The sequence below is a fragment of the Corylus avellana genome, chromosome 5 (genome assembly GCF_965113065.1).
Source record: "Corylus avellana chromosome 5, dhCorAvel1.hap1.2, whole genome shotgun sequence".
NCBI lineage: Eukaryota > Viridiplantae > Streptophyta > Magnoliopsida > Fagales > Betulaceae > Corylus > Corylus avellana.
The window spans coordinates 129365-145628 of record NC_142494.1 but is presented as its reverse complement, the minus strand read 5'-3'; the positions used below and the strand labels follow the sequence as shown (position 1 = coordinate 145628).

At 38.8% G+C, this 16264-nt stretch overlaps 2 protein-coding genes across 2 annotated transcripts; one reads left to right on the top strand and one right to left on the bottom strand.

Annotated features, from left to right (window-relative positions):
* The first annotated feature begins 9918 nt into the window (after positions 1 to 9918).
* LOC132183092 (Endomembrane protein 70 protein family) lies at positions 9919 to 13136 on the top strand. The gene is made up of 2 exons (XM_059596489.2): positions 9919 to 10105; positions 10630 to 13136. Exon 2 carries the CDS (start codon positions 10721 to 10723, stop codon positions 12704 to 12706), a length of 1986 nt encoding a protein of 661 aa, XP_059452472.1. The 5' UTR covers positions 9919 to 10105; positions 10630 to 10720; the 3' UTR covers positions 12707 to 13136.
* Positions 13137 to 13713: 577 nt separating this feature from the next.
* On the bottom strand, positions 13714 to 15902 carry LHCA3 (PSI type III chlorophyll a/b-binding protein). The gene is made up of 3 exons (XM_059596490.2): positions 14834 to 15902; positions 14599 to 14657; positions 13714 to 14475 (listed from the first exon to the last, which is right to left on the bottom strand). The coding sequence occupies exons 1-3, from the start codon at positions 14984 to 14986 to the stop codon at positions 13860 to 13862; spliced, it is 828 nt and encodes a 275-aa protein (XP_059452473.1). The 5' UTR covers positions 14987 to 15902; the 3' UTR covers positions 13714 to 13859.
* Between the last annotated feature and the right edge of the window lie 362 nt (positions 15903 to 16264).

The window sequence follows — 16264 nt, the reverse complement described above, 5'->3', positions numbered from 1 at the left end:
TCAATTGAAATCATAACAAAGATAAAACTTACAAAGGAAAACGTTCGGAAAGCTTAAGAACAACTCTAGGTTGAAAATAAGCTCTAAATGGCGCCTCCCAACGTGTCTTTTCAAAAAAAAAAAAAAAAAGTGATATTCAATGTAAAAACTAGGGCTTCAGCATTGCTAGGTCAGCTCGGGTGCGCTTGAGCACACTCGGGCATGCGTTAGCTCTTCCGCAGTGCAGGTGTGTGCTCGAGCGTGCCTTGCATAGGCTTGAAAGCAGATGCGCTCGATCGCATTACTGTGTGCTCGATCGCTCTTTCAGAGGACTTCAATCTTTGCAATTTTCACTTTCAAACTGCAATTTTCTCTCAATGACCTACAAAAACACTAAACACTAAAACTAACCAGAAACATTAGAAAACAACAAAACAAAGAGTTTAACAAATACAAGTTAAGGGGCCAAAATATACGATATTTGACATTCATCAAATACTCGCAAACTTACATTTTGTTAGTCCATTAGCAAAACAAAATGAAAAACAACATCAAAACAATAAACATAAGTCCGCTGTCGTGGGAGAAACAATTACATTTAGCATATGCTACAGGCCTTTTAAACCCCTAGGCATTCCTAAAGGACGAGTGAAATCTCGTGAGGGTTTAACAGCAATGATACCCAAAAACATTTTGGCACTATGTTATTGACAAACAAGGATTTCCGCACAAACACATGATTCATACATTATGAGCAGGTTTAACAAGATGAACACAACAAACACCTCATCAAGACATCCAACAATCACTCAATTCATAGCTGAAAAATTGAGACAACACACGCTCCGATAAGTGCAAAGTGAGATTAGCATAGCCTCATGAAGTTTCAATTTTTATCAAAGCTTGTGTACCCCAAAATTCATAGGAATTCCATTAGATAAAAACAACCAAGGTTTGACTCAAAATGTGCAATTTTTTTGTGTAGGTTGTGCAATGCTTGACTCCCTTAAGCTTCTAATTGACCTATGTAACGAGTGTTGGACCAGTGACTCTCAAACCAGATGGTTTTAGGGCACTAGATGTAGAAACATCCTTAAGTGCTTAATGACTCAAGGCAAAAAGAACTACGAAGCTTAACTAGCCATACAATCAATCAACTCGAATTTTTCCTCTTTTTACGCGAACACTCAATGCTTAGTGTGACAAGAGGTCCGATTACTCAATGAGAAACTCAAACTAATGATGATTATTATTATTATTATTATTATTTTTTAGCCAAGGTTTCATCAACAAATCATCCTACAAATCTCAAGACACACACTCCTCAATTCAAATCTCATACCTCACAGACCCTATGCTAATATGCATGTGATAAATAACTCAAACAAGTGAAATCTCTCTAATCCAACAAATAAGTCAAAGACTCGGATTTCTAATGATGTGCAGTGTTCAAGATGTTAAATCAACCAATGGCATACAAATCACAGTTATGATGAAATTATGCTCAATCAATAACATAGCACTTTTTTTTTTTTGCAAAAAAAAAAAAAAAAAAAAAAAATTAACACAAGAATAACAAGTAAAAGAAAATACATAAATGTCTACCCCACCCCCAAACTAAAACGACACATTGTCTCCAATGTGGCCAGAAATACAATACCGAATGGGTGGTGCAAGTCTGGTGTAATGTAGGAGAACGCTCTCCCAAACTTGAATAACAGACAAATTTCCTAAAAACCACAACAAAAAACAAAAACAAAACAAGCAAAACCATATCAAATAATAACAAAAACTAAAAATGACAACAGGTTGCCTCCCACAAGTGCTAAGTTTACAATCTTCAGCCAGACTTTCTACAGCAGGTGCGTTGCATGATCCAAACAGCATGCGACAGTAGGCAATCACACCAAAGACTGCTATGAGAGTGGTGTTCTCTTGATTTTCGGGGTCCAAATAACATGGTTGTTGTTGGAGTAACCGTCAAGCACACAGTAGTAAGAATGTCCAGCTAACTGTGCCACCAACAGATCAATGAATGGGGGAGGAAAGCGATTTTTCCTTGTGATGGCCTTCAACTTTCTGTAATCAATGCACCCTGGCCATCCTATCTGAAAACGAGTTGGGAACAACTCATTATCCTTATTCCTCCCCACAGTCACACTTGGCCACTTAGGCTACACATGAATGGGTCTAACCCATTTGCTCTCAGAAATCAACTCGAGCGGCTCAACCGTTGATGAATATGGCGTAGGGAATGATATCTCAGTGGTTTCCCCACACTCAGGCTACATCTCAGGAATGGGATCCAAAACTGCCATAGCTTGCTCAACCAACTCATCCAAGCCCAGATCATCTCCATCTTGAGTAAAGCTCTCCACCTCAGGGTCATCCAAGCTTAACTTACTTACTGCCTCGTCTATTATCTCTTCAATTAAGCACACATTGCGAACTTCATCATCGTCAAGTGGCTGCTTATGGGTGTTAAATATGTTGAGCTTCACAATCATATTCCCAAAAGAAATTTTCATTACCCCAATTCTGCAGTTAATTAAGGCGTTAGCCATGGCTAAGAAAGGTCGCCCTAAAATCACCGGAATCTGGCTCCCAATGTTATGTACCGACTCCGTGTCTATTACTATAAAGTCCACAGGGAAATAAAACTTGTCCACCTTGATCAATATATCCTTAATTATTTTCCTTCGTCTCTTCACTAACCTATCAGCCAATTGGAGTGTCATCGATGTGGGCTTCAATTCTCCCAATCCCAATTGTACATAGACTGAATAGGGCAAGAGATTCACACTTGCTCCAAGATCCAATAACTTTCAATCTGGCTGACTCCTATCATGCAAGAAATTGTAGGACACCTAGGGTCCTTATACTTTATGGGAAGCTTGCATTGAAGGATGGAGCTGACTTGTTCAGTCAAAAATGCTTTCTTTGGGATGTTGGTCTTTCTCTTGACAATGACCAAATCTTTTAGGAACTTAGCATAAGAAGGCACTTGCTGGATGGCATCCAAAAATTGAATGTTTATATGAACTTGTTTGAATACCTCCAGGATTTCAGCATACTGGGCATTCTTCTTCGGTGCCTTCAATCTTTCTGGGTAAGGAGCTTTTGGGATAAAACTCCTAGGGGGATCATTAACAATGGGTTGGACCGTGGTCGGCTCAACTTCTCTCCTCTTATCTTTGCCACTCTCTTACCCTTGTGGCCTAAGCAAGGTCCTCATCTTCTTGATCCATTTTATTGTCCACTTGTCTCCCTAACCTAAGTGTGACAGTAGACTGCATTTGCTTATGCCTGTGCGTAGAATTTGAAGAATTTCCAATTGCACACACCTTTGGATTGGGCACAGGTTGACTTGGTAACTTCCCCTTTTCTCTCTCACCCAAGTGATTTGTAATTTGACCCATCTGACTCTCCAGCTTAGCAATCGCTTGGGTGTTTACCATGGTCGCACTCCTCACTTCACTTATGGATTGGCCAGTCATCTTCATAAAGTCCTAGAGGGTCTGTGTAGTCTGAGAGTGGAGTTCCTTGATAGTGTCTTTCAAGGACAAATGGAAAGAAGAAACTGGCACTTGAGTGGCGGCTTATAAGGCATAATTTTAAGCCAGCGGAAGAAATCCAAGAGGGTATTGATTGTTAGCATGATGAGGAGCTCCTCCCTGATTTACCGATTGGTTTTACTTCCATGAGAAATTTAGGTGGTTCTTCCACCTTGGATTGTAAGTTTCCGAGTATGGTCCATTTGATTGCTTTTGATAGTCGTTTAAAGCGTGCACTTGTTCCACAAGATACTCGGCAAAAGCCGGCATAGATGGACAATTTGGTGCTAAGTGCATAGGACTAGCACAGATTGAACAGCTATCAACATTGAAAGTGTTTGCAGCATTGATGGACTGACCCACAATGAGAGCTTCGACCTTCTTGATGAGGGCATCTATTTTTAACCTCAAATTAATGTCCTCCTTAACCTCATAGATGCCTCCTTTCTTGGGGATACGGGCAGATTTATCCTGGCAACTCTAAAAATCCCACTGCTATGAGCTGTCAGATAACTTGTCCAATGCCTTATACGCTTCATCCCCTGTCAAACTTAAGAATGCCCCCACATTCATTGACTCGATCATACTACAGTTGGATTGGTCAATCCTTGCTAGAAGAACTGAATGAGTCTCCACTTCTCATATCCATTTAGAGGGCATCTTATCAACAACTCCTTAAATCTCTCCCAACTTTCTGAAAACTTCTCATCCTCCTCCTAAGTGAAAGAACTAATATCCTCTATGCATTCATTTACCTTTGACATTGGGAAAAACTTGTTATAGAACTTACTCAATAAGCTTTCCTAAGATGTAATGGACCTGGGCGTATTGGAATCCAACCATGCCTTGGCTTTATCATGCAGAGAGAAAGGAAATAGTCTAAGGTGGACAGACTCTTCAAAAAAATTTTGAAACTTAAAAGTGGCACATATGTCCTTGAATTTCTTTACAAGACCATAAGGATTTTCAAGTTCTAGGCCATGGAATGATGGTAGGAGTTGGATGACATGTGACTTCAAATCAAAATGGGTAGCATTGGTTGGTGGCAACACTATACACGAATGGGAATTAATCGCAACGAGTGTGAACAAATCCCTAAGTGATGTAGTAAAATCCACATTCCAAGCTCTAGCTTGCTCAAAATTCTCAGCTCTCGCATCCTCATTCTCAACTTTAGGTTGCTCCACATTTTGGGGTATGTTATCTCTGATCTTAACAAGTGCTCTTCGAGTTCTCCTAAGGGTTCTTTCTAAGTTGGGATCTAGATGTATCAAATCTAAGTTCAGGGATTTTCGACCAAGCATACACCGAACAACAACTCTAAAATAAACTAACTAAACAAAAAATATATATATATATTCACACAAAAATAAGAAGAACAAAACAGAGAATAAAAACAAAACAGAAACCACAATATCAACAAACAAAAAATGAAACAAAAGAAATGCAAATATATATATTTTTTTTCTTAGCTGCTTCAAGTCTGTTGTTGCCGACTGCAGAGGTGCGCTCGAGCATAGGTAAGTTGCGATCGATCGTAGTTGCACTGGTGCGTTTGAGCATCAAAGGCTTGAGCTCACGCGTAACTACGGAGACGTCGGGCGCAGGTGCGCAGAATGTGCTACAATTGGTTCGAGTACGCTCGAGCGCAGGTGATGCGCGCTCGATCGCACTGGCAGGAACTGGATTTCACCGAATCTGCAACAAACTCAAAACAAACAAACTTTTCTTTTTCCCCTTTTTATTTATTTATTTATTCTTTTTTTGTTAGAAAAAACAAAATAAAAATGAACAAAAATTGCAAAAAGAAAAAAAAAAACAAAAAATGCTACATATAATTAGTAGAAAAACAAACTTAATTTAAACAAAAATTAATTTCACAAATCAACAATTCCCCGACAACGGCACCAAAATTTGTTGTGCAAATTTAATTGTACTCGCAAGCGCACGAGTCATGTGCAATATAGTGTGTGTACAAGTGCGAGGTCGATCCATAAGGAATTATGTTGTGTAAATCAATTTCTATTTAAACTAATCATATTTTAACCTAGTTCCGAAGTTCGAGTAATTTTGTCGTGCAAAATAAAAATAAACTAAAACTAAAATTGATTAAATGGAATGATAAAAAGGCACTAAGGTTTTCAGAATCCACCTCACCAAATCAAAGTTTATACTCTCATGTTTTGTTCATACATCTGTCAAGAAATTAAACCCTAAGCATGTCCTATTATTTTTATAAAATTCTATTGAAAGATTAGATGAATCCATCTCTATTACAAAAAACAACGAATATCCAATTGGGATCAAAAGATCCCATGTATCCGTTTGAACAACGAAAGACAATGGATATCCAATTTCAATCGAAAGATTCGATGTATTCGTTGGATGAAACATATCAAATATCCAACGTTTTAACAATTTTATAAACAACAATCACTACAATTTTGTCACATAATTGGATTGAAACGAAAATACTTTATATTAAGGTCAGAATTGTATGAACAAAAACATGAGGAATATGAAACTAATCAATGATGAAGCTACATCTTCAACCTTAGTTGAATGTTTTAGCCTCTCATGGTAACAAAAGACATAATCAAATCAATTGAAATCATAACAAACATAAAACTTACAAAGGAAAACATCTAAAAAGCTAAAGAACAATTCTAGGTCGAAAATAGGCTCTAAATGGCGCCTCCCAAGGTGTCTTTTCAAAAGAAAATGTGATATTTAAACTAAAAACTAGAGCTTCAGCGTTGCCAGGTCAGTGTGGGTGCACTTGATCGCACCCACTCGGGCATGAATTAGCTCTTCCGCGGTGCAGGTGTGCGCTTGAGCGTTCCTTCCATGGGCTCAAGCGCAAATGCACTCAATCGCCTTATTGTGCGCTCGATCGCTCTTCAAGAAGACTTCAATCTTTGCAATTTCCACCTTCAAACCGCATTTTTCTCTCAATGACCTGCAAAAACACTAAAACTAACTAAAAAATCATAAAACAACAAAACTAAAGGTTTAACAAATACAAGTTAAGGGGCCCAAATATATGATATTTGGCACTTATAACTTGGTTCGAATTAACAACCTTGCATTCGCAAGAAAAATGATAAGAAAAATTTCTACAATCAAAAGATGGAGCACAACGAGAATCATAGAGAAAAAGAGACGGTAAATCAAAGAGAACATCAAATGATCTCACTTCGTTGGTAAATTATTAAGAAATTGTAGCCACGCGATACTAACAGAGAAAAAAAAAAATGTTTTCTCTTTTATTGGGTTTATCTTTTATGTGAGAATAAAAGTTGAGTGTATTCGAAGTTTTGTCTCTGCTATTGTTTGTACTCTATTTTTTTAGAGTGAATTTTCTCTTGGCAGTCTTCGCTTGTGAATGAAAGCTTGTAAGTCGAACCGCATTAAATCTTATTGTCTTGTATGATTGAATTATTTTTATTTAGTTATTTTCTGCTTTTTTGGGATCTTAAAATTATTTTGTCACGACACTCTCATGAATTGTTATAGGAGTTGTGTTACTATTCATATTCAATGTACAATGTGATTATTACAACCGTTACAATTTATTATTATCTTATGGAATAATTCTATACCACATCATTTTATTCCCTAAAGTTACTGTAGCGTGATTTTTTTTTTGAACCATGCCACATCAGCTTTGTGGGTATAAAAGATGGTGTATAACATTACTCTCTCTTATCACATCCTCAATGAGTGATTCTATTAATCATCCATTATTTCCTTCTCATCCCCCCAAATTTGATGTGGTGTTGTCCCTCAAACCAAAAGATTAATCCTCATAAACAAAATGCTATAGGAAACCACGCCATGTTAGTTTTGGAGGATGGGAGGGAGATAATGGGGTGATATATAGCATTACTCCAAGTCTCCATCCGCTACATTCTTAGTTGAAATTTAATCTTTATCTTGTATTTTCAATTGCCAACTTCTTATCTTTATCAGCCTTTTTAATGGGAGAAAATGCCCTAATTTTTCCATTTTAAATCATTTATGGAGGGACATATAATAGCAAAGTTTAAAAGTTTCAAATGTCACTCATGTTGAAACGCGAAATTTAAATCCTAACGCTCACAACCAACAATTATGCATTCGTTAAAAATAGTTATCAAACCACTTAAGAAAGCATAAAACAATCACGCATCAACAGACTAATTTTTGTTGATGAAGTAGAAACCTTTGAATAACACTTCAAAGGTAAAACCACTTCGAGATAATTAAACATAGGAAATCAACACTACGAAAAGATTCAAGTACAAGCAAAACATACTTACAACCCTTTGTAATGGTTTAGACAGTATATACGTAAACAAGCATCCCACCTACCTCCTACCTCAACAGCTCTAGTTCCTTACTAGCTAATCTCTCTTTTTGATCTCTTTATTGAGCTATCGGTAGACTTCAAACAGTTTATTGAGGTAGAGCCAAACATAGTTTGATCACTCTAAGAGATTGAAACTCATAAGCACATACCAATAGTATCTCTTGGCACACAGAACTCTCAATGTTTGAAATCACTCTAACTCAACCTTGAATTCCACTACTCAGCTAAACAGAAATTGTGCCTCCAAAGTTCTTTTATAGACTTGTGAAAATCAGCTGTGAAACCCTAAAGTCGGTTTAGGCTTTATGTAGCCACATTTGGACAGTTTAATGAGGCCTTCGGACATCCTTAGGGCTTCAATCCTTAAAACAACATCTTGTCTAGACACCAACAAATGCCATAGTGGATGAGAGTTTTCATTTCTCAAATAAGTTTGGACATGTGCGAACGGACCAGCAGACAAAACCTTTTGTGTAGGGGCCGCCTAGACATTAGCAGATGCCCAAATAAGCGAAACTAATTGTTTGAGTATTTCGTCTAGACATTAGCAAGCGAGCCTCCACATAGAACTTCTTGCACTTGATTTTCTTGAGCAATCTTCAATCCAAATCCTAAGTATAAATCCACCCAACCACAATATTACAAAGAGAAATTCTAGGGGTACTAACTCTTTTACTAGTAAAGGCTTACTAAAATGATGTGTAGCTTATTTATTTGTACTCGTTACATTTTTCTTAATTAATTGTTATGTTTTTCTCTAATGAATGAGTTATACATCAATTTAGTAAGCCTCTATTAATAAAAGAATTAGTACTCTTAATATCTCTCTATTACAAACGGTGCTTGTTTTAGGCACCGAACAAGCTACTAGTAAATAAATAAAAAACGTAGCAAAACTAAAGAAACAAGTGTAAATCACTAAATCCCCAAATCAACTCATTTATGTCCAACGTTATACAATCCCAACTGTCAGTATCGATCCACATCCACAAGCCCACAACATAGAATTTTCTTTCTCTAACTTGACACATTAGAGAAGGGAATTAGGGAGTATGTGTAACTGAAATATCAGCCTACTAACTTGAGCTCACCAAACAATTGACACGTCTTTCCACTCCACTTCCAAACCATTTGGTCACCTTGGTGCCACCAAGGTAATTTTCGCAACTACTTGGTGAGACTCAAATTTCAAGCATAGAGCACAGTGACAAATGAAGGAAATCAAGATAAACCATTCTAAAGACCATCATTATGGAGGAACTAACCGTAAGCAGTTGAGAGCAAACCCTTATAAAAGGCAACTCATGACAACCAGATAAATAAACTTTTTGTTTCTTCCTAAAATTCTACTATAATTTTTTATTTTTTTATTTATTTTTTTATCTTTATCTTAAGCCATTATATATATATATATATATTGTCTAATGATTTAAGCATCAAAGTCATTCGTCACCGGCCTACATCGATAAGCTCTTTTGCTTACTTCTCTCCTACTCTGCATGTTCCTTTGATTGATATTCTAGCACGAAAAAAAAAAAAATTCTAACAATTATAATTTGAATATGTTAAATCTAAGAATGAAAAAAAAAAGGTAAAAATATTTTTGTTAGAACATGTTTGACATGGAGTTAATACATAATCTTTACAATTACAATAATTTTTTTTTTTTTTTTTAAAGAAGTATATTATATAGAAAATATACGGCCCAAGGACCCCTATGCTTTTGTGCTTTCTGACTTTGAAACCTTGTTTTCTAATTTGATATTTTTGGCTATAGTGACCCAAAAGCCGTGGGTCACCCACGGTCATGGCTAACATGCCTTCTTCTTTTATGGTATTTATGGTATTTTTTTATTTTTTAATTTAAAAATGTTTATTTTATACAAAGACATCTTATATTTTTTTCAATTAGAAAATTAGAGGATACTAAAGTTAAAAGAAAAAGAAAAAAAAAAAAAAAAAAGTGCGAAAGAAGATGTGTGAGTGACATATTTTCCCCGTGTTGTTACCTTTGTATTACTCCAGAGTAACTACTTATCTAGCGTGCCGGTACCCGGTGGTGGTCTTACTTTTCCATTGAAAGAAGGTTCCAGTTACGGGAGCAGAATAGGGTTCGCACTCTGCTTCGTTGTAACGCTCTGCAGCACAGCTAGCCAGCGAGAGCATCAGATCCGACGCTACCCGATCAGCAGATCTATGCTCTGATTGGATCTGGCCGGAGGTGCGTTTCCTTCCATTTCCATAGCTCGTATAATTTTCTTGAGTAGAATTTGCTTTTGTTACTTTCGTGTGTCGTTGGCATAGATCTGTGCCATTTCGGTTATGGCTCTCTTTCATTTTTATCATTGGGTACCCGTTCTCTTTGCTGTTGTTTTTTTTTTTTATTATTAGTATTTGTGGGTCTGCGCAATATATTTTCTGGAAAAATTTGTTAATGATCTGCTTCTGATTATTAGTAAGAATTGTTTTTGAGCCCTTTCTTGTTTCGAGTCTTTGTATGTTGTAGCAATTATCTGCTTTTGTGAGCCAATGGGTGTTGGGATTCTTTGCCAAATCCCAAACATCCTGTGTATTATGTACACGGACCTCCCTCAATGGATCTGTGTTTTTTTTGGGGTAGAAAAACCTTACCTTGTATGCCTTCTTAAACATGTGCCCAAATAATATTCTTTGAATTTCTTTCTATTTTTCTTCTCCTAAATATTTTCCAGAGCCTAACACTCGAAATGGTTCCATCTTGTGTAGATTTGGCGTTGAATGTTTCCGTAAGACTAGTAGCCTAGGCAGAGATCCACCACTGATCCAAACAGATCTGCTGTCTTCTCTTTCAATTTCAATGGCTTTATCAAAATGGAGGATGCCCTCCGTATGCTGGGCTTTCCTCTGTGTGGTTCTTCTCTTTGCGCATACTTGCAATGGGTTTTATCTTCCGGGAAGCTACATGCACACTTATTCTAACGGGGAAGCAATATTTGCCAAAGTTAACTCCTTGACTTCCATAGAAACCGAGCTTCCCTTCAGCTACTACAGTCTCCCTTACTGTGAGCCCGACGGTGGTGTCAAGAAAAGTGCCGAGAATCTTGGAGAACTCCTCATGGGAGATCAGATTGACAACTCTCCTTACCGTTTCCGAATGAATGTTAATGAGACTGTCTACCTCTGTACTACCAGCCCATTGAATGAGCATCAGGTCAAGCTCTTGAAACAGAGAACCCGCGATCTGTATCAAGTGAACATGATTCTGGATAACTTGCCTGCCATGAGGTACGCCAAGCAAAATGGAATTAACTTCCAGTGGACTGGGTTTCCTGTTGGATATACACCACCAAATAGTAATGAAGATTACATCATTAATCATCTCAAGTTCAGGGTCTTGGTTCATGAGTATGAAGGGAGGGGTGTGGAGATCATAGGGACTGGGGAAGAAGGTATGGGTGTTATTTCTTCTGATGCTGATAAGAAGAAGGCATCTGGGTTCGAGATAGTTGGTTTTGAGGTTATCCCCTGCACCGTGAAGTATGATCCTGAAGTCATGAAGAAACTTGTCAGGTACGCTAGTATCTCATCTGTAGATTGCCCCACGGAGCTTGACAAGTCTCAAATAATACGGGAGCAAGAGAGAGTATCCTTCACTTACGAGGTTGAATTCGTGAAAAGCAATATACGATGGCCATCAAGATGGGATGCTTATTTGAAGATGGAAGGTGCCCGAGTCCACTGGTTCTCTATTCTAAATTCACTGATGGTAATTTTTTTCCTAGCCGGTATAGTTTTTGTTATATTCTTAAGGACTGTGAGGAGGGACTTAACGAGGTATGAGGAATTGGACAAAGAAGCTCAAGCTCAGATGAATGAGGAGCTTTCTGGGTGGAAGCTTGTTGTGGGTGATGTGTTCAGAGAACCAAATTGTTCCAAGCTACTTTGCGTGATGGTCGGTGATGGTGTTCAGATTACAGGGATGGCAATTGTCACTATCATTTTTGCAGCCCTTGGTTTCATGTCACCAGCTTCACGAGGAATGCTGCTGACAGGAATGATTATTCTTTATCTTTTCCTGGGAATTGCTGCTGGGTATGTTGGTGTACGTCTCTGGAGAACCATAAAAGGAACTTCAGAAGGTTGGAGGTCTGTTTCATGGTCGGTTGCCTGCTTCTTTTCTGGAATTGTCTTTATTATTCTTACTGTGCTGAATTTCATTCTCTGGAGCAGCAATAGTACTGGTGCTATTCCCATTTCCTTGTACTTTGTACTCTTGTTCCTCTGGTTCTGCATTTCGGTGCCACTCACCCTCCTTGGAGGATTCTTAGGGACACGAGCTGAGGCAATTCAGTACCCTGTGCGAACCAACCAGATCCCAAGGGAAATTCCTGCACGCAAATATCCATCATGGCTTCTTGTTCTCGGTGCAGGGACGCTTCCCTTTGGAACCCTCTTCATTGAGCTTTTCTTTATCCTTTCTAGCATCTGGCTTGGGAGGTTCTATTATGTCTTTGGGTTCCTGCTAATTGTTCTTTCGTTGCTAGTTATTGTTTGTGCTGAAGTGTCAGTGGTCCTCACCTACATGCATCTATGTGTGGAGGATTGGCGGTGGTGGTGGAAAGCTTTCTTTGCTTCAGGTTCAGTTGCTCTTTATGTGTTCCTATATTCCATCAATTACTTGGTTTTTGACCTGCAAAGTTTGAGTGGGCCGGTGTCAGCTACACTATATCTCGGCTATTCACTCATCATGGCAGTTGCAATCATGTTGTCGACTGGCACCATTGGCTTCCTTATGTCTTTCTACTTTGTTCATTACCTATTCTCATCCGTAAAGATTGATTGAAGGTTATCTCTGGTATTCTTCATCAATCTTTTGGAGAAGACTCCAGTATGTAGGAAGAGGAAACTTTCTTGGTTAAAGTTTTTAGCTTTACCTGTCTGAGGCTGATTGTTTACAGGACATATTTAGAGGCTCTCAGATGATTGCTGATGCTACCAAAGCCTGTTATATTTTCTGTGGCATCTTGAGTTTAGAGGACTTCATAATCGTATTTTGCTCTCTTCCCATCTTGATCTGCAGCACACAATCCCCACCTCTTACTTATTTTTGTGTCACCACTTGGGTTTTTTTACATTTAATAGTTTTGAGGTTCATTTGCATTATGTGTTTTCGTTTAATCAAATTGTTCGGAAAAGTTGTAATTGTTTAGACTTTCTATCCTTGTATTATCTTTCCTTCTATAACTGAATAGAAAGGTTGATTGGTCATTTTATTTGATCTCTCACGCTGATTATGTTATCTGTGCACTTCACTCGGAAATTTAAGGAATTGATTTAGTCGAGAATCAATGGAACTCAGAAATATTAAAATATGACAAATTGGAGAGCAGAACCCCAATTGCTGTAGGAAGTTTCCATCCGCAGTGGAAGTGATTGAAATTCTTGAGTGGCTGTGGCGAAGCTCGTATTTGCTACCAGCAATAGAATTGAGATGTAGAGTAAGAAGTGGATAATCTCATTGCTTGATATAATTCTGAGAAGCAATGTACATGTGGTCTTGAGGAGTCCATCTTGAGATATGGCTTCTCACCATATGGTACTAGACTAAGTTGTGATGGGCAAGGACTGATTCGTATGTAGATTGAAAATGGAGTCTTTGTTGATTTTGTTCCGAGTGATTTTTACATTTTTTGGCAAGGAAAATTCTGGCACCACACCGGATGAAATGCTCATGAATCCTCGAGAATTATAAAATGCCGCCTGCTTCGCTACATTCGATGATGGTGCACACAAGGATGCATTAAGAGGTCTATTTTCAGTTCTTAACATGCCATTACCGAGAGAGTTGAGTTACACGAAGATCACAAGTAAGATTAATCTAACATCGCGTTACAAGAGGGAGAGAGAGAGCGGGAGAGAGTGGGAGAGAGATACAAAGGGGGGTTGGGTTGGTTGTTCCAAACAACAAAGGGACATTATGTATAATAATAGTCCTCTTAATGGAACTTGAGGCTAGTCAAGACGTTGTTGTTGACAGGGTCGGCCAAGTGATCCAGGAGGTTTTGGAAAGGGCCAACGCCTGTCACAAGACCTTGTACAAAGTAACCCAGTATGGCCAACATGGCCAACCTCCCATTCTTTACCTCCTTGAGCTTCAAGTCCTTGAGCGACTTCTCGTCCTTTCCAAAGCCAAGAGGGTTAAACAAGGGTCCCCCAGGGTAGGCTGGCTCCCCAGACCCTCCCAAATACTTCTCAAACCCCAAGAAGTACTGTTTGCCCATGGATCCTGGCTTGGCCCAGTCTTGAAACCTCCTGTGCTCTGCAAATCCCATCAGTGCCATCTCAAACACAAAAAGAGTGTAATTGTCTGCCCAGTAATTGTACGTCCCAGCCGGCGGAATTACGCCAGTTTTGAACCAAGGGAGGGCTGTTTCCTGGGGGATAAGGCCAAGCTTCCCAAATATCTCCGGTGCTATTGCACCCACTGCACCCAGCATGGCATAACGTCCGTTGATGACCTCGCCATAGGCCAACCACTTGGGCTCAATGAATCCTCCTGTACCTTCAGGATCCGAGAGGCCTAGAGGGTCGAATCCGTAGTCACCCGGGAGGCTGTAAATTTTATATTAATTAATATTCAAAGAAGTGGATCAAATATGAAGAGTACTATATGACATATCGAAGCCTAAGTAAACCACAAGGAAATTAATGGAAATTGCATGATGCATGAGTTACCTGCCGTCCAAGTAAGAAAGGCTCTGCTTGGATGCAAACCACAAGGGTCTATCTCCTTGCTGAAATCAAATTAATCAAGCACATAAACATAGATTAGATAGAATTAATGTACACTTTGGACACACACAAACACACACACACACACACACACACACATATATATATATATATATATATAACGATCTACTTACACTAACCGAATACTTTTCTTAGTAGATAATAAGAAGAAACAAACCTTAACAGGTGGAGTGGCTGCTGCCCTTACTGCAAAGGAAGCTTTTCTTGAGAAGCCAATTGGAGATTGGAGTGGTCTTGCTCCTAGTATCTGTCTGGTAACCTCCACTGACGAGGTAAGAGATGATGATGATACCAGCGCTTGCGTTGCCATTTCCTTCTCTCTTTCTCTCGCTCTCTACACCGCTTTTTATGATCAAAGTAGTGGGCAGACTGCGAGAAACTGATTATCTAAAGAATGAGATCCAGTATTTACAACGACAAACAAATATGGGCCAAGCTGAGCCACTGCTTGTAGTTGTGGGCACGGTGGCACTGATTTTCTGGCTGTTATGTGAGCTGACCCGACTTTCAGTTTCAGATTAGGTTAGGATCTGATTCTCCAACAAGGAGTGCACACGTGGCTTCATTGGATAAGGGATTTCCAGTTGAGTTATATCTTCTATTCAACCATGGCATAAAAGTTCCATTTTTTTCCCACCAGTCAATCAATGACAAATCAGCAAGAGCAAAATTAAAAACAAGAGTAAAGAGCACCGGATTATACCTCCTAATATACTCTTAAAGCCTGAAACACCCAATATCAAACGAACCCATTCTTTCTCTCTTCCAAAAAAAAATCAAATCCTCCAACAAATCTGTAACGCCCAGGCCGATCCCATGCCCAGCAGGCTGCCACCCACCGCATGGCCGTAGCAGGCAGCACCCATGCCCAGCAGGCTGCCACGCACCTCCCAGCCGGCCGGAACAGGCTGGACCCACGCCGCGCAGCCCACCGCCCAGCCCACGGCTGCTCTGGCTGTACACCACCACTGCTCCTGCTGTTGTTGATTTGCTTTTGTGATTTGTATAGTTGCAGTGGATTGATGTTGTTTTTGATGTTGGCTTCTGTGAAGTGTGGTATTTTTTTATTTAGGTTCAGACCATTTCGTAAGCTTTGATTGTTTTGGTTTTATGTTTTGGATTGAAATTATCTAGTGCATCCAAATTTATTTTGTAACTTGTAATAAGGTAGCTTGTCACCCATTTAGTGGTGGGCAAAAACATATAGAAGACGCGCTCAGTGCAGTTTTGCTCTCCCTCAGGTACTCCACTCGCACGTGGCGGCCTGTATATCATCATTTATTTATATTTTTATTTGCTGGCTCGTGAAATTTTTAAATGTGCGATTGTTCTTTGAGATTGCATGAAATGAAGTAATTGTGTAATTAATGCAATACGATCCCAGATATCCTAGATAGATATTGCTCACCATTAAATAATATTGATTGTTTTCTCCTAATTTTATTTATTTATTTCCCCCATAGGGGAATCCATTCGTTGAAGCCATGGTTGGCTTGGTTGTGATAAAACTTTTAATTTTGGCTGGCCTTTAATTTTATTGAACCATTTTCGTTTTGCGGATTTTCTTTTTTAACGATCTGCTTTACAT